Here is a 23,911-nt window from a genome sequence, read left to right on the forward strand (position 1 = left end):
CGGGAATAAAAGGCAACAAAAATGTACATCTGGAACAAGATAGGTAAGATAGAGGAATAAAGCATAAATTTTGCTTATCTTAGTTATTAGATTAAGAAGACAAAGGGAAATAAGAACAGAAATTCTAAAGAGAATTCTTCCACTTTCAGGTATCAGTCTAATGAATATTTAATCATCAGCAATCTTTTAAACTATATTAAAGATTCAAGAACTCAGAAAGAAAGCAAATCTGTCATAAAACATACTTTCCAAAGAATAATTGACAGCTATAAATTCTTTTATTTTAATATATTTTTATTGATTTCAGAGAGGAAGGGAGAGGGAGAGAGAAATAGAAACATCAATGATGAGAGAGAATCATTGATCAGCTGCCTCAGGCATGTCCTCCACTGGGGATGGAGTCCTGACCATGTGCCCTGACCATGACCTCCTGCTTCACAGGGCGATGCTCAACCACTTAGCCACACCAGCCAGGCATATTCTTTTATTTCAATCAAACAATAACATCAATATTCTACTATAAAAGTAAAAGTTTTCTGAATTTAATTCTAAATGCTGAAATTTACTTAAAGTCTCTTACATTGAGTCAACCATTGACATACAACCAGAGCTTCTCTCAACACTGAGATTGATGAGAAAAGACAGGGAAATGTCACAGCTCCGTGTCCGGTGAAATACCAGGGAGAATGACACGGACAGATCTTTCCAGCGCATGACAAAGGCAGGAAACTTTTCTTTCCAGTTATGGCTGAAAGTCAAATAACTGAAGGGTATAGAAAAACTTACTTTATTCAATTTAATCAAGTCCCGCTTTTCTTGCCTGACAAGTAGAAAGGTTCTGTGGGAAAGACTGAGTCACATACAATTCTGGTATAATCTGTAGGAATTCTTGTTTAATATAGCTAAACTGACAAAAAAAATATGCAAAATGTTCTTTTTAACTGCTCAGGTATCTTCGTACTCAAGCAAACTTTACTACTTTTCAAATAAGAAAGTCACTAACATGTGGCATACACAAATGGGTAATGGTCTTGATTTAGGAAAAGTCAGTGAAGTTCAGCTGCAGCATCCTTTAAACAGTGAACATCTAAAGAGGGAGCTCAGTAAGAATTATACCATCTTGGAAACTAATCCCAAACCAAGAAGCCACGGTTGCCTGACAGCTCTGATTCAGCCGTAAGACTATGAGAGTACTAACGTGCATGCCATTGCCAAGGGCAGCCAATCTTATTTCAGGTTTTTCTGCTAGACAGATCCTAAAGTAGGAGTCACTTTTATTATTATTATTATTATTATTATTATTATTATTATTGATTTCAGAGACGAAGGGAGAGGGAGAGATAGAAACATCAATGATGAGAGAGAATCATTGATTGGCTGCCTCCCACATGCCCCCCATTGGGGATCAAGCCCGCAACCCAGGCATGTGCCCTTGACTGGCATCAAACCTGGGACCGTTCAGTCCGCAGGCTGACACTTTATCCACTGAGCCAAACCGGCCAGGGCAGGGGCCACTTTTTAATATGTCCTTTCAGCATGTCTCCAGAGAAAAACAAATTAACAACAATAACACCATCAGTTTCCTATCCAGCATCTCATACATGCTCCTCAAAACAACTCTAAAAGGTATTTTTTTAATCTATAGATATAAAAATTGAGGCTCAGAGACATAAAAACTTGCTTAAAATTTGACCTCTAATAAACAGAGACAAGGCTCAAACCTCCACCATCTTACTGAAAAATTTACACTCGCCCAATTACAGTCATTATCTCTCCAAACCCCCTAAACCTACAAAAGCTATCCATGGCCCTACTCTAAAGTCTTACTTGCTTTGTTCCTCTATGTATGCTTTACCTGTTTTAAGAAGAGCAAGAAATATATAGAGAAAAATGTAGCACATCCCTGGCATTTTTACTAATAACAAAAGTTATATTTCTCCATGAAGATAAAATACAAGAGAACACAGGATGATCATCACCAGTCTAGAAGGACTACAGGAAAATGTCTCAAGAGCACATGCCCTGTTCATGCTCATGGTGGTCAAAATGGCCAGGGATGGTCATTCTTTTGCATTGCTGGAGTGAGAAGGGCCAGCTGTGGCTATGGGATCCATACAGGGTTTGAACTTCTACTATGCCCACATTAACACCATCCCTGATCAGGTGAGCTAAAGCAACCCATGAACCAAAATAGAAAACTTATTCCACCCAGCCACATCTGCAATTGGCACCTTTAGACTGTAGATATCAAGGTATTGGTGTGCAATTTTTTTAAAAAATGCTCAATGTAAAAAAAGCATGCTTTCATCATTTAACCCAAAGTAACCACTTTGGATTGTAAAGCAGCTTTATAATTTTCATCCTTTCTGTAAACTTGTCCTAGAGAAATGCTGACGAAATATGAGCGAACTAAAAAGTTTTAAAAGGCTGCCTGAAGCTAAAGAACAAATAAATAATATATCAGAAGTAAACACAGGAGTTCCATAGCCACGCCATTGCTAGAAACATCATTCAAAATATATATCTAATAATGTGTGGTCAGCAATGTTATTTTTTTATGGGTAATGTGGTACCATGTTATTAAACCACTGAAGCAGCCTATAAAATTTTCCTTTAGGTGCTTTCATGTCATTCATTCTCTGGTAGCAGTTTAGGTGATTGAGAATTAAATCTTTCAGTTCACTACAGTACCATTTAAAATGTCTCCTTTAGGCAAGAACATTCAATGGGGTAAAGAGAGTCAATTCAATAAATGATTTTGGGAAAATTGGACAGACACGTGCAAAAAAAAATGAAACTAGACAACATTCTTACACACCATGTAAAGAATAAACTCAAAATGGATTGAAGACTTAAATTTAAGACTCAAAACCATAAAACTCCTAGAAGAAAACAAAGGCAGTAAAATCTCAGACATCTCTCTTAGCAATATTTTTTCTTATATATCTCCTTGGTCAAGGGAAACAAAAGTAAAACAAATGGGACTACATTAAACCATCAACAAAATGAAAAGACAACCTACTGAATGAGAGAACATATCTGCCAATTATATACCTGATAAGGGGTTAATATCTAAAATGTATAAAGAATGCTCTATTCATAGAACTAAAGGAAGCTCCCTTGGGATGGAACTGCACCTCTAGGCAAAAGTAACGAAAGAGCAGAATAGTAAGGTAGGTTGGGACTACATTATTGCAAGCCTTATAAGCCATAGAAGAATTCGGACTGTATTATAAAGACTAGAAAATCCACTAACGAGTTGCAAGCCAGGATACCTATGTTTTTAGAGGAAATCACCACAGGGTGGGGAATGAATGGGAAGTGGTAACTGTTTCAGTAACTCAAGGAAGACATAACAAGGGCATAGCAGACAGGACAGACCTAAATAGAAGGATTTGTAAGATATTTAGCAGGTAGAAACAATGAGTCTTTATAATTTATCACATGAATGAGATAAGAGAGGGCAAGAAAGAATGAATAATACCTAAGTGAATGGTTTGGGGAATGGAGGCTGAGATGAGTTTAGTTTGGAGTATTATTGAGATATGCAAATAGGTATTTACAGTAGTTAGTATGATATACAACTCAGAAAAAAAAATGGGACTTAATATTTTAGAATCACCAGTAGAAAGGTGAACAAGCCAGAAAATGGGTCTCATACAAAGAGGCTGGAGAGAGTAAGAAAATCAGATTAGAACCCTGAGTGATGAGATCCTAAAGAAAGCTAAAAAGCAGAGAACAAAGAAAAGAGTGTACAAAAAATACAGCCCAAGGAAATAAGGCTGAGAAATACCATTAGACGGTTTGACAGGTGGATTTTGGACACACTGGGGTGACAGCAAGACTTGCAGCAAAGACCAACACTGATATAGGTGCTAAATAAAGCCTCTTAGTGACTAAGAGAGAGAAATCAGCAAATTGCTGATGACAGAACAGAAGAACTTCAAAGTAAATGCCAGAAGCCTCCAAGGTTTTTATCTAAGGGCAGGGGTGGGGTTTTAAATTAATTTTTAAAAGGATGATAAGTCTGCGTTGACATCTATCACCACAAGTATTCTGCTCATTACAGGAAGCCGCTTCATTCTGCAAAGTGAAAGGCTATTCCGGTGGCTCTGTTCGCTTCCTCTGATTAGGGGATGCTGTGGCATTACCGGGTGAAAGGGTTTTATCGCATTTTTTCATATTTCAGCTGGCAACATAATTCTTACTTCCTGAAGTAAAATTCAAACTCATTTCCTACTAAAAGGATCTAGACATAAATCAGTTGTCACACAGAGCTCATGAGGAAGTATTGAGTGATTTCCATAAGAATTATTTGCCCACGTGCAGGCTGCAGCGAAAACTGCCAACTCTGGAAATAGTTTTAAATACAGGTCCTTTTCCAGGCCTCACGGGCAGAGGACTGCACCATTATTCCTAAATGACAGTGGTGTGTGGCACCTATAATCTGATGACTCTGACAATGGGTACTGCACTAAAGAGAGAAATAGAAGATTCTGCCATCTTAGCTACCCCTACAATCAAAATAGTACGAGAAGTCGCCTGAACTTAATCTTCCTTTAGCTTCCCAAGCTAAATATTTACCTTTTCGGTAACACATACTAAAAAAAAAAAAAAAAAAAAAAAAAAAAAAAATAGGTTTTAGATTTTTTTAAAATCACAAAATTATGTAACTGAAAGAACATTAAGATGTTACCTGCCAACTACTTCTTCCTTGATCACAACAGAATTTTAAACTATCCCTAAAAGTCAACCATCCACCTGCCAAATAAATCTGACAAACGCCTGTGCTGTGATGCATGGTGTTGTTGGAAAAGCCCAAAAAACAAGGTGTTCTCCTGGGAAAGTGATAAGTCTCACTTGACTGTCATACCTACAATTAGGTTTGTCATTAAGACTGGAAATAAAGATCATCCCGACAGACTAGAAGAGAAAAGCTCACTAGAATTCATTGTTCTACTTCTGTAAGGAAATTGTTAGGAAGGCCATTGAGGATTCCTTTCTCTACATCCTAGAGTCCTCTTCGTGAACACTCTCAGGGAAATTTTCTCTCTGGTTTTCATCAGAAGGATCATAGTGCTTCTCCCAAATATCTACTGTTGAATACAATCCATGGCCTCTATGCCTGAGAGTATCTGTCAATTATTGGCTAATATTCTCTGGGACCGCCTTAACCCTTCCATGTTGTCAACATGGAAGACAACATCCAGAGAAACACAGAGCAGAGAATAAAATCAGTGCCAAGAATGGAGGAGAGCAGAGGGAAAACTGCTACCCACCATAGACAGGGATTTTGTGGCCATTGTGTGTATATGAGTGTGTGTGAGTGTGTGTGTGTGTGTATAAGTATCTATACTAATAAAAGGGTAATATGCTAATTAGACCGGGAGACCTTCTGGGAGATCTTGCAGATGTCCTTCCAGACAAAGCCATGGTGGCGGGGCTGAGGCAGAGGTGGTTAGGGGACCAGGCTGGTGGGGAGGGGCAGTTGGGGGTGAGTAGGCCGGCAGGAGGGGCAGTTGAGGGTGATTAGGCTGGCGGGGGGGGAGTTGGGCATGAGGAGGCTGGTGGGGAGGCAGTTGGGGGCAATCAGGCCGGCAAGGGGGGAAGTTGGGAGAGAGCAGGCTGGCAGGCAGAGTGGTTAGGGGAGATCAGGCAGGCAGGCAGGTGAGCAGTTAGGAGCCAGCAGTCCCAGATTGAGAGAGGGATGTCTGACTTTAGGCCCATAGGGATCGGGCCTAAGCTGGCAGTCAGACATCCCCTGAGGGGTCCCAGATTGGAGAGGGTGCAGGCCAGGCTAAGGGACACCCCGCCGTGCATGAATTTAGTGCACTGGGCCACTAGTATATATTTTTTTTTCCTTTCTAAACATTTCATAATACAGAACCCACTATTTTAAACAGTGTATTAGTTATCTATTCTGAGGAACAAATTATCATAAAATGTAGCTGTTTAAAATAGTAAACATGTATTACGCATAGTTACTGCAGTTCAGAAATCCGAGGGCAGTGTAATGGGTCCTCTGGCTCAGGTGTCAATCACCATGTGGGCCGAGGCTACAATCTTCTCAAGGCTTGATTTGGGGAGGCTCTGTTTGTAAGCTCACTCACATGGCCTCAGGTCCTTGCTGGCTATTGTTTAGGGACAGGTTCCCTGCCATATGGGCCTCTCCATAATATTACTCCCAATGTTGCAGTTTGCGTACAGAGTAAGGGCTCAGAGTGAGTGAAAGAGAGACAGAGGAGAGAGGCAACAACACTGAAGCCTAAGTTTGGAATTCACATCCCATCACTTTATCATATTCTACTCATTAGACACCAGCCACTAAAGGGAGGGGAGCCCAAGAGCATGCATACCAGAAGGCGGGGGTCACTGGGAGCATCTCAGAAGCTGCCCACGGCACAATTACAGTCATTTTCTCACATTACAGGGACTCTACTCTTATTGGGATCTGAGGTGAGAAAAGAGGGTTTGATAAGGTTTGTTTTAAGCAAAATGAAATTGATTTTAATTTTCTAAATTATAGCCACGGGCACAGAAAATGGAATCAAATTGGTCAGTCAGTTCTTAACCTTGACCATTCTTTGGTCAATCACTAAGGCCCTTTCTGAGGCCACACTGTAAATATGCATCCCTATGGCTTTATTTTTTGCCTAGGAAGTAATTCTAACTACATTCTAACCTGGTATAGGTTATTCCTGGAAAAGAACAATGAGATCTAGAATCTTAAAATAATCACATGATCCTTATCAGAATAGAATTTGGCTATAAATTAGTTACAAATGTCCAGAAATACTCAGTGTGCATCAAAGACAACATTTTTTTTCTGGAACATTCCCAGATGGATCATCTTTCCCTCCTGTCTCTCTCCTACTGATTTTTTAAAAAATATTTTTATTGATTTCAGAGAGGAAGGGAGAGGGAGAGAGAGATAGAAACATCAATGATGAGAGAGAATCATTGATCGGCTGCACGCCCCCTACTGAGGATCGAGCCCGCAGCCCAGGCATGTGCCCTTGACCAGAATCAAACCTGGGACCCTTGAGTCCACAGGCGGATGCTCTACCCACTGAACCAAACCAGCTAGGGCATCTCCTACTGATTTTAAGCAAGGTAACTACATGTTTAAATTATCCTTGGACACCATGATGTATGCCTTTCTCCTGTGTTGTTATTAACACCCCCTTTCATTGTCAAATGTGCTCTGGTTTGAATAAAAATTATAAAATCATCTTATTTCTAGGTAATGCTGTGTGCTCATTTTCTAATTTTTATCTTTTTTTGGGGGGGGGGTAGGGGGGGACTTGGTCAAGGAGTTACAGACAGTGGAATGGAGGGAGCACTCCTTGTCCTCTTCTTTTTCTAGCGAGAAAGGTTCAGAAAAGGAAAAATAGAAGGGGAAAGTGAAATGCTCATTACTGACTCTCCCAGTCTCTCCATCTTCCAAGCAGCGGTGCACATTTGACATATATTTAATAAAAGCAGGAAAGGCCCAGACCATTGAACAATTTGAAAAGATATATTTGGACTAATAACACTCAAGGACAACAGGAAGGACAAAGTGAACCAACTCCACAGAAAATCAAGGGCAAGCCTGTTTTGAGTCCTGGGCAAATGAGAGCTTCCTGGGTACCTGTGGGACAGGCAGAGCACACACTGCAGAGGGCGCCGATCCAAGCCAATGCACACAGGTCACAGTTTCCTGAGCCAGGGCTTTTTCTGGGCTCTGACGGAAGAGATCACACAGATAGGCAACCACGATTTACGATATACTCTGGCTTTAACCGAAGTCAGGGAAGAAGCGTTGCTCTGTGCAGTGCTGTGCCCAGAAGCCATCAAGCTCAGGCTCAATTTCATTTTTCTTTCCTTTTTAAATTCCAAATTCTTTCTTTATCATGACCTCATCCTCTGCTTTTAGCAAACTCCTCCCCTAACTTTTCCAGAGGTAGGAGTTGATGTGAAGACATATTTCTCTACCTCCAATTATAACTTCTCACACTATAATATTATGAGCATGGGAAGGGAGCCCTGTTGCCAGGGAAACCAGAAGCCGTGCACAAGTTCAGCCTCAGTCGGATCCACTACTCTAACTGGTCAAAATCTAGCTGTGTGCGTGACTCATCTCAATTTTGTAGATATTGAGAAGGTAAAATACTTCATCATTCCTATGACTTAATGTACGTTTTATTCATACCTTCATAAAGTCCCGCTGACCAGTACGTTTTCTCCTGAATTTACTAACTTCACTCATTTATTTCCACTAACGGAGGATGATATTCAACGTGTTTAGAACAGACATGGCATGAGAAGTACCAACCGAAATAGATGTATTCAACCAAATCAGAATGTATACCAGCTGTAGATAAGAACTGAACCGGAGCACAGTAGCCACCAATCGGTGCAGTGTCTAACCTGGATACCTCCCCTTTTTCCTAGCAAATATACAATTGAATACACCATGTACAATTAAATAAAAATTGGATTTTGATGTGAAATTCATCCATGCCTTCTAAGTCTAATCATCACTACAATACATTTTTTAAAAATCATTTTATACATCCCCTTCACGGGAAGAAAGACACTGTGTGGAGAAGGATGTTAAGGGCACTGCATATAGGAAGGTCTCTGAGACGTAAGTTATCAGAAAGAACATCTTCACTTCCTAGTGTGGTTTGAGTGGTCCCAGAGGGTGGTCAGTGTGGTTGTTCCTGAACTGTCCTGTCCTCCCCCTGCTGGGTGCATGGCATGACTGCACTCCCCGTCCCCTTTGTGCTTGAGTGGAGCCAAATAACTACTTCTAATCAAAGATTTGTGCAACGTGAAGTACGTTGCTCCCAGGCAGAATGTTGACTTACTGCTGTGAGACCACCTAAGGCCAACTACTATCCTCCCACACTATAGCTGCTACTTCAGCCTTGATCCCCCAGGGAGGGGGCCTCGAATTAGAGCCCTCCACCTGACTCACAGTGAAAATATAGTGTGAGCAAAAAATAAACTTGGTGGTCTTAAGCCACTGAAATTCTTAGATTTGTTTGTTACTGAGACATACTATACCCTGTCCTGGCTGATATATTATAGTTCTAAGATTTTATTATTGGAAGCCTCTGTTTTGTGGCTTTAATTCTGAGATACCCCCTTCAGTGGTTTTAAATATGAAGTCTATACACTCCCTCATCTTGTACACAGAATTTAGGAGGCTAAGGAAGAAGGTCTATGGTGTTCATTAAATCCTCCAAAACTTCTGATTTTAGCGCTATCTTGTTGCTGATTCTTAAATAATCTATGAATTTAGTCTACAACCATGTCAGGTAACCTCTTGTTGCCAACTTCTACTTAGATCCCCTTTTTGTCTTTGTAACCTGTTATCACTCATTACCTGGCTCTGACAAACGTGTCCATCACCTGCTTCCTGAACCAGCTCCCAAAACATATTTGATCTCAACGAGATCAGTCTCTAAACTACAACTGGTCATTGATGTGTAAAGTAGATATCAGAAAATGTTTTGTAATCACTGAGGCAGAGCTCAGTGAGAGCAACAGTGTCGATAGTCCTACTCTGTCTGAGACCTTGTTCCTAAGAAAGATAAGGAACATGCCTATTATGAATTTCAATTAGGAACTCCTCAAAAGCCTGAAGTAAATTCTCTGAAGCAGTTCACCAAATGGGTGCACAAACCTAGCTTCTTTACTAGTTTAGGTCACTGAATTTGCATAAACTAACCCTAAACTGATTCATCTTTAGATGATGTAGTGAAGTAATAGTCAATATCATCCTCTTCAGACCCTTAAATTCTTTAAGAAGCTGAATAAAATTGTCTAGCTTAGCACTCCCCTTTCTGCTGAGCCCTGTATTTACTTGGCATGATCCCAACAGAAATATTATATCTGTTGTTCATTTAAGAACGTGAAATCCTGCTTGCTTGTCAGTTTTATGTATATCCACATATTCAATTAAGACACCTCTGTAAGGTTCAGAACATATACCACTGCTGCAAATTCTTATCTCTGTGTAGTTACACATAACTTTGTCATCAGTGATTTATTTTGGATGCTTAGATTTAATTTGCATAGCCAATTCTCTAATAAGAGTATATTGAATAATTTATAGTATTACATATAAGATATATTAAGAATAACACAATATGCATATATAGATAGGATACAGACAATCTTGAAGCAAAAAGTCTATTATTATTTGCTAAAAGAAAATAAGCATTTTATATGTGGCATATATATTATTTGTTGTTACTGCACAGCACACTGAACATTTTATGCTTTGCCAAGTACCTGGGAATCATCCTTCTAATATTCTAAAATATGAATTTTAGGGCAAGAGAATTAAATTACATAGACTATAAAATATAAGTAAAAATCTAATACCCTCTTTCTTTCAAACATTCATTGTAAAAGATATAAATTAGTAGCAGTATTTTTTAATTAGGTAAGAGTTACTTAAATCAAGATCGGTCTGTGAGTGTCCCATTTCTATGTAATTTTAATATTTCAAATAGAATTATGCTCTTCCATGCCTTTTTACACTTATCAAGTATGTTTGCATATTTTCTTCCCTAGAGAAAAAAAGTAGTAGAATGTCAGAGTCCCCTGGCGGTAGCCTAAGGGAACTGCACTAGATGGACGTTAACCAGTTCCAATGAGAGCACAGGTGCGCTCACTTCTCTCCACCATGAAAGAGGCATTCTCCTCTTGACCTGGTGTGAAAGAGTAAAAGAGGTTGTAGCCATTCCTTACTGAGAAGCCAGAGCCGTGTATCCCAAAGATGTTACCTTACCAGGGGACTATTTGAATGATGAAGTATTTTATTAATAGAACTCTACTGTTTTTCATCAATCCTTCAAGAATAACTATGGGGTTACTAGATTACAAATGGGATAAACTATCACAGAAGTGTCACTTTCTCAGCAACGGTTGGATTGTTTCTTATTAATTTTTTTAATTAAACTATATAATTTCAGGTTAACCTTAAGCCTCACATCGGGAAAGTAATTATTTCCTGTGTGTTCACCACTGGGGGAAAATGAATTTAGATGAAATTTAAAGATATTCATTATTAAATAGTGTACAGACAATGGATACACACACACACACACACACACACACGACAACTACATCATTAATTTCCATGATATCATCCACAACTAAATCAAATTTTTCCTCTCATTTTAGAAAGGTCAAATTAACAAATAACTATTTAGTAACTTAATATATGTTTGATTTCTGCCTCTGAATTCTAATGAAATATTATATTAATTTTTACATTTATTTTTTATTGATTAAAAATAAAATAAGGAATAGTGTATGTATCTTCATAAAGATGCATTCTAATAGCATTTGAACAGGTGCTGTGCATTCCATATGTTAATTCACTCCATAATTCAAGTATATTTAATATTGTATATTATGAATTATTGCACAGGAAATTAATATTGATTGAAAATCTACTAGTGATAGCTATTCATTTGGGCATTTTGCATAAAATTAAAAATGATCATTATAGTTGTATGACAATAATGTAATATCATTTACATAAATTACATATCCTATGTAATAAAGAGCTAATATGCAAATGGACATCACACCATCATGACTTAACGCCTCAGACACTCAATACTGGGGACAGAGGAATGGGGACCAGCCAGGCACAAATGAGCTCACGAGAGAGGAATGGGGACCAGTCAGGCACAAATGAGCTCGCGAGAGAGGAATGGGGACCAGCCAGGCTGCAGCCCGGGAGAGGGACAAGCCGCTTGCCCCGCAGTCCTGGGCACCTGTGGCGGCAGCCTAGGCAAAACCACCCGCCCACGGTTTCCTGTGGCTGCGACCAGCCCGGGCGAAGCTGGCCCAGGTCCTGGGTGCCTGCAGCCGGCCAGAGGGAGGGAATCCTAGGTCCCAGGTGTGGGGCAAGGCAGAGGTGGTTAGGGGCGATCAGGCCAGCAGGGGATCAGTTAAGGGCAATCAGGCCAGTAGGGGAGCAGTTAGGGGCGATCAGGCAGGAAGGCAGAGGAGGTTAGGGGCAATCAAGCAGGCAGGCAGAGGGGTTAGGGGCGATCAGGCAGGCAGGCAAGTGAGTGGTTAGGAGCCTGCGGTTCCAGATTGCGAGAGGCAGTCAGACATCCCTGAGGTGTCCCGGATTGGAGAGGGTGCAGGCCAGGCTGAGGGACCCCCTCCCCCATGCACGAATTTTATGCACCAGGCCTCTAGTGTCATTATATTGTCCAAAGTACTTGTTGTTATTATAACAACTAATATTTATTGAGAGCTAAATTACTTGAGCAACTGAAATATGTATTTTCTATTATTTAAACAGCAAGTAACATTTATCAGGAGTTCATTAACAGTGGGCACCATATCAATTGCTCAGTATATATTGTCTTCTTTGATTGTCACAACAACCCTAAGCTTGGTGCTAATAGCCCCATTTTACACTTGAGGAAATAAGGCTCAGAACATGAAGTTTATCTAGGGCCTCATTGCTCCAGGGTGTCCAGACAAAAGCCCATGCTGTTTCTCCTAGGCCACACTCCCTTCCACACAAAGCAAAGCTAATGATGACCAAGACTGTTAGCCATCTTAAGTTTCATTTATTTCTTTACTTGAGAAGCATGCATTTCCTCCAGATTAAGATGATGGTGATGATGATAGTAATACTAATAACAACCCCATCATCACAACCCATATCTTAAAAATGAGAAAACTCTAGCTTTTCTGGGTTATTTTTGCCAGTGAATAACTAAGATGGGTCTAAAAGCCAGGTACTCTGTTTCCTGGATCAGAAATTTTCCCTCTGTAAAAGCTGGTGAACTATTTAATGACAGAGTTGAAATATGCAACTATGAACAGAACACCTCTTAAGTGTGTCAAATCAATGTTGAGTCTGTACAGATAATGCACTCCCACAAAATAATAAGGGTGCAACATTGATTGTGTTTTTCATTAATGTTTTAAAACTTCTTCAATTCAGACAATACTAACAGTAAACTTGTGATAATTTAGATATGCTGTGCTATTTTACCCCTCTACTATCACAACCAAGTAATGTGAAAGCATTAGTATTAAAAGCAGCAAGCGGTGCCCTATTGCTCTAATGCCTCTGGGTAAATAAGTCTGTCTCTCTCTCCCTGCCTCCATCCCTCTCTTTGTTTCTCTCTCCCTGCCTTTCTCTCTCTCCAAGCCACCCTCCAGTGCCCCCTGGGGCAGCCCTCTTGACCACACTCAGCCATTCTCAGTAACCAGCTCTTCGTCTCACCAGCCCATTCTCGGTAGCCAGCTCTGCCCCTTCCCCCCAGCCTTAGTAATTAATTGTGCTATTATTGTGAAGTAATTGTACAAGCAAGTCAGTGTTTAGCCTAATTAAGAGTGAAGCCAACAAATTATTTAGAGCACCACTCCAGCAGAATTTGCATTCAGCCTTGTATCAGTAGCCAATCAAGCTTTCCAGCCATTGACTCAGTACTTCCAGGATTCATGAATATGTACAGCTAAGCTTTCTCCCCACCCCAGCTCCTAAACCCTGCCCAGGGCCTCTATCCTTTACCCATCCCTATATACCCATCGCTTTGAAAATAATACCATACTCTTCTTTTCATTTACTACTATCTAAATCAGCGGTTCTCAACCTGTGGGTTGCGACCCCTTTGGCGGTCGACCGACCCTTTCACAGGGCTTGCCTAAGACCATCCTGCATATCAGATATTTACATTACGATTCATAACAGTAGCAACATTACAGTTATGAAGTAGGAACGAAAATAATTTTATGGTTGGGTCACAACATGAGGAACTGTATTTAAAGGGCCAGAAGGTTGAGAACCACTGATCTAAATTAATATCTTTGTACGTCAACAATTTTGCAGGTATAGCTCAGACCAAAATTGTATAGTTTAACATTACTAAAGACTATTTCAATTTTTTCTTGCTATTTCCCCAAATAACTTTAGCACCTTTGAAAACAAAGAATCAAACACACCAACATTCCTTTCTGAGACCGAAGCTATCAGCGAACAGGGTGGTAGCAGGTCAACCAACCGTGTGCTTGAAAAGCAATCGCAAGTGACCATCGCAGTTCTTAACAGTAAAAATATGTTTCAGGGCTTCTACTTCTAGATCAGTGGTGACTAGACAGAGCAAAACAGTTTGAGAAAGGGCTCTGAAAACATCAGTGAAAGTTTCAGAAATAGCAAACTTAGTAAAAAGAACAATACTGCCTGGAGTAAAACTTCACCCTGGATTTTTCCAGTTAAGAGTAATTCAGCTTTGGGGAAAAATAATGTGCTAAAATCTATTCCTCAGGCAACAGAAACTGAAGCTATAAATCAGAGAGTCCTTTTGAATACCGTGTGTGCACACAGAGATGGACTGAAGTGTGGGGCATGCTTTTAAAAGTGAGGTGAAGAGTGTCAGAGGTAAGGCCTAAGTAAGCGGGGCACAATGGACTTTAAAAAGCATGAAATCTTGAATAATTCCCTCCAGCCCACAGACAAGTCTATGCGGTTCCTTTTGCTGTCCCCTCTGTACATAGAAACCACTCATTTTAGACTTTAGGTAAGTGTCCATTTCAAATATTTCCTCCTGTCACATCCCTTAGACGTTTAATGCGCATTCCACGTTAGCTCTTACTAACACTGGTCAGGATGATAACAGAAGAGAGACCGTCTAATCCATATTCACTATACCCACCACCTAATTCTTACCTTGATTTTTTTCAGGCCCTGATTATGAATACTAATACATTTTTCAAAATTTCCTTAATCACTTTGTCTTATTTCTCAAATTGGGTCCCCAAAATACTTAACACACACCTATTTATTAATTAATATTTATAAAAGTTCTCTGGGAAAGGCTTTGTATCAGGAAAAATATAACTCCTTTTTGTCATTAACACTAGAAAACATCAGCTTCCTCATACCTACCCTAAAATACTACGTAGTCTTTGGAAATTCTAATTCATAGAGGAATTTTTATAAGCAAGTCAAGTGTCTAATTTCCTCAGTGTTATCCTTGTAACACTGAAATAAGTCTATAACATATAGATGTGTGCACAAACATGGTTATATATACTATTATTTAAAATTGTTTTAGAACATAAAAGGGGGCCAAACACATCATGAAATAGTAAGTGCTTATTATAGAGCTCACGACATGGATTTCTTCAAAGAAGCCCACTAAAAATTAGGAAAACAACTATTTCAACACCAAGCTTCAGAAATTTGGAAGATTCTTTTCTTTGAGGAGAAAGCCTGCCTAGGACAATACAGTGAGGCTCTTGGGCTTGAAAACATGCCCTTTGCTGCCATCAAGTGGCTCTTTGCGGAATTTTTTATGAACATCAACTATGGTGAACATGGGCTTCCTTCCTTATACCAGTACATAAGACATGTATTATCCTGTGGGGAGCTGGGATATTTGAAAACATCAGGAAAGCCTTTCTTGAATTAGAGCTTTATACTGTAGATGCTATAAAAATTCCATGACTAAGAAGTGCTTCTGAAAGATGACATGAAAAAGGGTTTAAAGTGTCAGTTCCTAGAAAAACCTCAACCTGTACTTTACACACCTCTGTTTATTTCTACCTAATAGAAATTTTCTAAATAGACTGGCTTTAGGATAGCTAGCTGAACACAGATGAAATTTTTTAAAAATCTAGGAGCGGGATTTATTTAGAATAATTTTTACTAAAGTCCCTTGGCTGTGGGGAAAGAAATGGTTTCATGTTTGTTTCTTTCCTATTATCATCTCACTTTCAGCCCTGTATGTAAATGACTCAGCACTGTTGAACTGAGATGATTAGAAAACCCTTTTTTTGCCCTTTTCTTTGAGTATCTTCTTATCTCTCTCCTAAGAGATAAACATCAGTTGAATCAAAAGGTAAAGGACAATTGCTATTTTAAAACAACATAAACTCCAAATGCTGTGGCATTTTGAGAAGGCAGTAACATTTATCTCAGAGAACTGGTGCTTTTGATTGGAAAATGCCTTAAGATTTCGGCTATGAAAGTAAAAACCCCAGATAAACTGCCATGGACAGAAGTTGAGATGAAAGGGAACTAAATTGCTCTAAATAATAAACCAGAGGAATTCTGGAAGTTATTGGGGAAGGGACTTCAGAGAGAAGTAGGAACCTTAAACTGGGAGAAAAGAAAAGCCAGGGATGGGTTGTTTTTTGCTGTTTTTTGTTTTGGTTTTGTTTTGTTTTGTTTTGTTTTGTTTTGTTTTGTTTTGTTGGGGGGGGGGCATCTAAAATCAAAAGGAAAATGTATATCAAAATAAAACAGCCACACCTGCGGTTATGAATTCCATGGAAGATTATTGTTTATCGCCCAATATCCAGGTAAGTCAGAGAAGCTCTCCAGATGCTGCCTGTGCTAGTGGTTATGTGTTTTCTAATTCAGGGCCACCTAATGCAAGGGCTTCTGTTTCAATTTCTCACTTAATAGGAGACCAAATCCTTATTTCTGGTCCTGACACAGGAATTAAACACAAGTCCCTAAGTCACTGTCTCAAGTGTCACTTCACAGGCTCACCACCCTGCTTTTCAGGTCCTCCTTCATTTCTGGCTTCGGGTTTTTCCCTTCCTCTGGGTAAGCCCAACCGTGCATTTAAAAAGAGTCTATCGGCTGCATCCCATTTCCAGAACTTCTAAAGATTTTGTATTAGGACAGGCTTCAGGTTACCTAGTTGACCACCTTGTAAAAAGGAAGTTGTTTATAAAGCGTCTACATGTAAAAACCCTGCCTGGGATCAGAGCCTTCTACAGCAGAACCCTTGCCTACAGCTCAGACATTTATAGAGAGATGAATTTAGTTTGGTCTTGGTGACTGAAAGACTAAAAGAAGTTGTGATAGCAGCATTTTGGTGGTGTGAGGTGTAGAGAGATGGAAAGAATCAAAGGCAAGAGGAGACTTCCCCTCAGTAGTAGAAAATATGAATGACATGAACCTCAGTCCCTTCTGGCCCAGTCAGCCAACTGGCCTCTTTCCCCTCCATCTGGCTGCCTCTCTGTTGGCTTGCACAGGCGGCTAAAGGCGTAAGAGTTAGCGCACACTCCAGGAAAGTCACTGTACTGAGAGAGCCAGGAGCAGGCAACTTGACTCTTATCACGTTAGCTCTGGCTAACACTCTTGAGGTTCTAGTCAGATAAGCCTAGGAATTGTGTTCTTTGTAACAAGGAATCAAAGGGCTCCAGCTTAGTCTAAACTTACACCCAATCCTAAAATGGGGGGAAGGAGTGGGAAGGAAGGCCAATCATTCTAGGAAAACTCCTTTTTCCCTCTTGGAAACCCTACACCCATTCATTGTAGGCCTGAAGGTCTAGCCATCATAGAAAATAGTTCTAGACCAATATTCCTAGAAAGATCCACAAACCAGAGTATACTGGAATGCCCAGTGGACATCAGATTCATCGTCAAGAATCCTGAGCTCTCCTCTACCACCAACAATCCTCTTGTTCGAAAGCAGTCGACTGTGATATCTGTGCCTACTGTCCTTTCCACACCCTCTGGTTCCATCATTCCCTACAAAGGATGAGGCAACGCCTCATGATGTCTCCTGGAAAATCCCCAAAGCACAGTTGTATCCATTTGCTCTAGAACTGATTTTGCTCCAAGTTTACATTCCTACCTTAAAGTGTTCACTGGCATGGGTCATAAAAGTTGGCAACAAATCTATACTAATAAAAGGGTAATATACTAATTAGACTGGACGTCTTCCGGACGACCTTCTGGACAAAGCCACGGTGGCAGGACAGAGGCAGAGGCAGTTAGGGGTGATCAGGATGGCAGGGGAGAGCAGTTAGGGCGATCAGGCCAGCAGGGAGAGCAGTTAGGGCAATAAGGCTGGCAGGGGAGAGCAATTAGGGTGATCAGCAGGCAGGCAGAGGTGATTAGGGGTGATCAGGCAGGCAGGGGAGCAGTTAGGGGCATCAGGCAGGCAGGCAGAGGTTAGGGGTAATCAGGCAGGCAGGCAAGTAAGCAGTTAGGAGCCAGCAGTCCCGGATTGTGAGGGGGATGTCCCAGATTGGAGAGGATGCAGGCTGGGCTGAGGGACACACACCCCCTGTGCATGAATTTCGTGCACTGGGCCTCTAGTCTTTTATAAATACAAATGAAATTCTTTTTATCTACAGAACTAAATAATTTATGCTTTGCTTTGGATTTTTTGTAAGTGGCACCATTAAGATGTCTTTTCAGTAAATGGTCTTTTTCCAACAAAGATGAGGCATATTGATGAAGAGTGCAAGAGATGCATAAGAATATGGAATGCTGTAATTAGTCTGAGAATCAAAGAAAATCACTTTCAATTTTAGGTAAGATCAATACACATAAATTCTAGACTAATTCTTCTCTTATTTCCTGCACATACCTCCTTTGTCTTTCAATTTTCAAATTCAGATTGAGTGAGAAAAATGTAAAGAAAGGCTAATGGGCATATGGTGAGCAACAGGACTGACCATGGATCAAACCTGCTAGCCAAAAAGCCTGCTATATAACTAGAATTCACAGCTTAATAGCTTAAGTCCTCTATTATTGCTTAAAATACAGATTTAATTATAATGTAACCTTAGACAAACCTCTCTGGCCCTCAGTTTCTGGCTCTGTAAAATGGAGATAATAAAAATACTTATTGCATAGGGTCATCATGAGGTTTAATACAGACAATTCATGCCTGGTACTGAGTGCTCAGTGACTGGTGGCTCACATTAAGATGAGATTTATTATTAGCTATTGAGTGCTTTACAACATGCCAGGGCTTATCTATTGTTGCATTTAATTCATTACTTTTAAGTCTGCCTTTTCCCTCAGAACAAGCACTTCTGGTTAGTTTATTAGCTCCATATTTTTTAAAAATAGAATTGGATGAAAAGTCAACTTCTGAGCAAAGGATATATTTTATATACTATTTAATGTGTTATTTGCAGCAGCAGCCTTAAAAAAAAAAATGTACGTTAGACCAGGGTCCCTTTGCCCTCTGGTTCCAGCGGTGAGCGTGCGCTACAGGTCCAGACCTTTGGCTGTGCTCGGTGATTCCAAGAGCACCATTATCACAGGCATAGCTCTGCAGCTGAGGCTTATTCTGAGTATCTGTGCATTTGAGTGTAAAACTCCACCATTTAAAAATAGACGCAGTAGAAATGGCATCTTTTAAAGCTCAGGAAATAATTGTAGACAAAGCATTCTAATGTTTAAAGCTTGAACATTTGATCTAAAATCACATACTTGAATGTACCCCTTGTTAGTGTAGATGAAAGTGTAAAACTTGTGAAATACCTGCTTTCCCTTTACTATTCATCTCCTTTAAAGGTGGGGGAAAGAAACACAATTTTAATTGAGCTATCCCTCTCAGCATTGAACAGCAGTGGCTAAGACATACATATAACATCAAAGTAATTGCACTATAGAACTGGCCGACAAGCTTGCCTCGCCTGTATCTAGAAGGAAAGGATATAACCCAGCGTTCCAATCTATGGGAGGATAGATCAGCACCTTCCTTATGAACTACTTCAGTGCACCACAGATATCAAAAGCAGCTTATTCTTGTCACTAATCTAATTCTTAACGCTATAGACCTAGTAATTCTCCTTATTTTCTGCCCTTCAAACTTACCAAGAGCACACCAAGAACTGGAGAAAGGTGAAAATAATCAACAAACTACTTGGCAGCACTTCTTCATGCCATGGTGATTTGATTAGTGATTAGATAAGTATAGATCACAACCCTGGGTTTCATACAGGGTGGCCACTTCTAAAACAATCCATTTATAACAAAGGTCTTTCTGTTGGAACTGTCAAGAGAGTTGTTGCTGTTTTTTTAATGCCACCAGCATCAAACACTTTTACTTAGCCAGGCATTGAAGAACAATGGAATTGCAAATCTGAAGACCTTCAGCTCAACCCAGCCTTAGTAACCTAGTGAGTATAAACAACTCAATAAGATTTCCTGATTCTCAGACTCTGTCACTGTAATGAAATTATTAGCTACCCTCCAACTACCCTCACAGAGAACCTAAAGAATAAGAAACACAAGCTAAGTATTGTGAAAAGCTTCTGGGAGAAAATACTTGAAATGTCTTAAGAAAATGCATATAGTATTCCTCCTTAGGGTAAAATATTTGTAAAGGACATTTAGCCTACTAAAAAAATGAAGAAATTCTCTCTGGATTCTTATGAGTTTCAAACAGAACACTCACCACAGTAGAAAACGGAAATATAACCTACCCCATGTTCCCATCCATGAGGAGAATCATGTTGTATATGTGAGAAAATATGAAGAGAAAGAGAATCGTGCTGAAGAACATTGTCATCCACGACCCGTGATCCTCTCGAAACATTTTTAACCGGAGCAACTGACCTGAAATATAAATATTATTAGTCAGTATATATCATAACTCAAAATTCTTTTTTTTTTTTTGACCTTCCAGCTTCTTTATTGCACTTGACACAACATCCGATGCCCCATCTTCCATCCCAGACCCTCAGTCACACTCAGAGGAACCCAGGCGCCCAGCCGGGTAGGCCGGCTTCCAACCCAATGGGGTGCCCGAGGAACAGTCAAAATTCTTTCATCTTTGCTTTGTTTTAGCAAATATTTATTATCCCACTACATTCTGAAGTCTTTGCTGTAAAAGTGACTTATTGGTGAAATCACTATATAATGTCCTTTTTGCTGCTCAGAGATGAACTCCAAAACAACCCCTATATCATCGTGGAGCAAATGATACTAACATAAGAATCTAGCATACAGAAACTGTTCATTATGCTGCATGAAAACAAGAGGGATTATAGCACCTACCTGCTATAGTCTATTTCACAAACATGTTTTTGTTTTATTCATCTGAAACTACTTAAGACAAATGATAAAGACGTTGCATAAATTCCATACAATTCCCTTTTGCTTCTAGAGACCCACTCCCGACACTGGCCAGACAATAAAACAAAGGCAGACAGACCTCCCTTATGTGAGGATCCAATTACTGAAGGTGCATGGAAACTTAAAATAAAAGTAAAGTCTCTATCACAAGAGAGAGATGACTCAGCCTTACTCCTAGCTAAAATATCCATACCCAAGTACAGGTATGTACACAAGTGTGTGTGTGTGTTGGGGGGGGGGGGTGGTATGTGCACGTGTTACAGAGTTTGGTGTGGCTCCCAGCAAAACATAGTTTCCACACTGAGACCTAAAATTCCAGTTACAAAGATAAATGCTAAACTTTGAATGTTAAAATGTAAATATTTCAAGGAGAAAATGCATTAAGAAGAACACTAAAGTAAAAATTATTGACATCAGAATTAGTTCAGAAAAGTATTTGACATTAATGGTAGAGAATAGAAATGAGGGCATTAGTCCCTTAAAGGTGGGGAAGATGAAAAACCATGGGAGTAAAAAACATAAATACAGGTCAACCTGGTTTCTCCTAAGATAAACTTTGTCTATTATACTTATGTCCACTCCTAAGAAAGTGTATGTAAATAATGATACAGGAGATTGTATATGTATAGAAACTATAATTAAAATAGGGTAGGCTTAAAATTTTATAATAGAATTTCTCATTAGAGAAAATATTCTCATTTTATTCATGATAAGTCAAAGTTATGAATACACACACACACACACACACACATAATCTCCATCTGGAAATTGCCTCTCTAGGGAGAGACAGTGGCTCCCTTGTAGGTTACTGAGCATAGAAAGATCTTTTAAGATTTAACTGCTAGATTTTCCCCTGTACCTCACTTTTATTAAAACAGCACTGTAGATTTCATTTGGAAACCAGGCTAACAGAAACATTACCCTAGCTAAAACTTTAAATAGAGCAAAAAGAGAGATTTGGTTACATCATCTGGTTTCTTGGCTTGCACAAGAAAAGCAAAGGGCAAATCTGAAAGTCGGGGGGAATGTGGATTGTATCTAAAAGAAGAACACAGAAAACTTCCTACTGAAGCAAAGGAAACTAGCCCTGCAAATTACAACATGATTGGATTAATTGAATCAAAAAGTATGGAAAGCCCAGGGAAGTCTCCATACAACACAGGGATAGGAGTATCATAAATAGATATTAAGCATAGAATGCTTGAGAACAAAAAAATACGTTATAAATATGGAAGTGCAAACTATAAGGAATATTATTCATTCATTGAACAAATATTTAATGTGCTTAGTACAGGCCAGCATGATTCTTCTAGATGCTGTGAGCAGGGCAAGGAGGTGTTTGAAGTCCATCATCATTTGGATAGTTGCTGAAAACCTGACCTTATTTTAGACCCATCGACTCTCTGTGTTCAAAGTTCCCTTTGCTGGGAGTTCTTTTAGCTTCAAACCAAGACCTATTTGAAGAACTATGAAGACTAGCAATTAGAGTTCCTTGAAACTGTAAATGTGAATCTCCCTCGTAACATATGCATATGTCAAAAAATTCACTAATAATGTACTTTAAAAGTCAGATAATAATGCTGTTGATTTACGAGTGCTTTGCAAATAAAACATAGTGAATTAACTATACACTGGCTGAAGTGAGACAGTTAATAAAAGAGAAATGTGACAGTACCATTTATGCTGTCCTTGCCAAGCTCAGTGGTACTAATGTCCATCATTAGAGTCATTAGCACACAAGGGCAGGTTAACTTGGCTAAAATTCACTTGAAGCACAAAATGAAAGTGCTGCAGTATTTCAGGCCAGAACTTGTATGGCCCAAATATGAAGTCAAATCACATCAACCAAGAACTTTAAAATTAATCTGAGGATATCACATGGAAAGGTGTTGTCTCTGCCCTGTAGCGTCACCATACATTTGGTTTGCTTGGGACAGTAGTGGCTTATAACTGTTGTCCTGGCATAATTATTAATACCACCCTCTTCCTTTCTTAAGTGTATGGGTTTGGACAATAAATCAATATGCCACCTTTCCTATAGGTTACAGAATTCATAATTTTATAAGACTTTCCTTTAGAAAGAGTTTCAGGAAATATCTGAGTGAAAGTAGTTCTTATAGGTCAGCAGAAGTCAAAGATATCACTAAGAGAAGTACATTTCTGACAGGGTCATAAGTGACTTTTATTTTAATCACAGTTATATTTATAAATCTGAGTGTATATTTATGTTATTAGTAAAATCTATCTTGGACTGTATGAACTGTCACCTTCAATATGGTCAAGGTCATGGAATATAAATCTTAAAATAATCGTAAGCATTAAGGTGGAACACAAACCTATATATGTGTTGGAGGTGAGGACTGGAGGGCAGAGACTGACAGCTACAAATACTGGTTCAAGTCCACTAAAATGGACTACAGCTTAGACTCCACCCTGGAAAGACAGTAAGATTAGGACCACTAATAATATGTCATAAGATTTTAACAAGATTAAAAGTACAAAAGCATATTAAAAATATATAATGAGCTCACATATATTATGGAAGACAGAGTTAGGCAAGCACAAGAAAATTATGAAGAAACTACTTCATTTTCTTGGCTTTTTGCTGCTATGTTCTCAACAGCAAAAGAATGGAAAGGAGCATTTCCCAGATTTTTATCCTGAGTTCTGAGTCCCTTTTCTTGAGTAGTGATTCTCAAAAGGAGGTCTGGAGCAAATACATAAACTAAACAACCTCAGAAGAGAAGGAATGGAAGTGGTTGTGCCCCCAGGTAAGAGGCGGGGATAGTCCTACTCCTGGGAAGTTGTGGAAGCAGGACTGGGTAGGTGAGGGCTTCTAGCTTCATGAAGGACACAAAGATTGAGGCCTCCAAGGTGGCAGATTCGCTGGGTGCTGGTGAAGGCCAATGTATCCAGGGTCATGGACTTGGAAGTCAGGTAAGGGGCTTGAACTAGTCCCACCCAAGGGAGTAAAGCCAGTAGGGCAGCCACCTACCTTCATTAGGAACACAACAACCTGGTAGGATCCCAGCC

The 23,911-nt window shown here is 39.6% G+C and overlaps 1 protein-coding gene across 4 annotated transcripts in view; it reads right to left on the reverse strand.

The window, feature by feature from the left end:
• The window catches only part of TMEM117 (transmembrane protein 117), a 433,115-nt gene that overhangs the window by 330,441 nt on the left and 78,763 nt on the right, over positions 1 to 23,911 (reverse strand). For 3 of the 4 annotated variants that reach the window (XM_036300144.1, XM_036300143.1, XM_036300146.1), the window contains one exon: positions 20,227 to 20,359. In XM_036300144.1, the coding sequence (XP_036156037.1) occupies positions 20,227 to 20,359 (133 nt within the window). Of the gene's footprint in view, positions 1 to 20,226; positions 20,360 to 23,214; positions 23,312 to 23,911 lie in introns of all 4 variants that reach the window. The other variant, XM_036300145.1, reaches the window with a different exon arrangement.

This window comes from Myotis myotis, unplaced genomic scaffold (genome assembly GCF_014108235.1).
Source record: "Myotis myotis isolate mMyoMyo1 unplaced genomic scaffold, mMyoMyo1.p scaffold_m19_p_3, whole genome shotgun sequence".
In the NCBI taxonomy this organism is placed as follows: Eukaryota; Metazoa; Chordata; class Mammalia; order Chiroptera; family Vespertilionidae; genus Myotis; species Myotis myotis.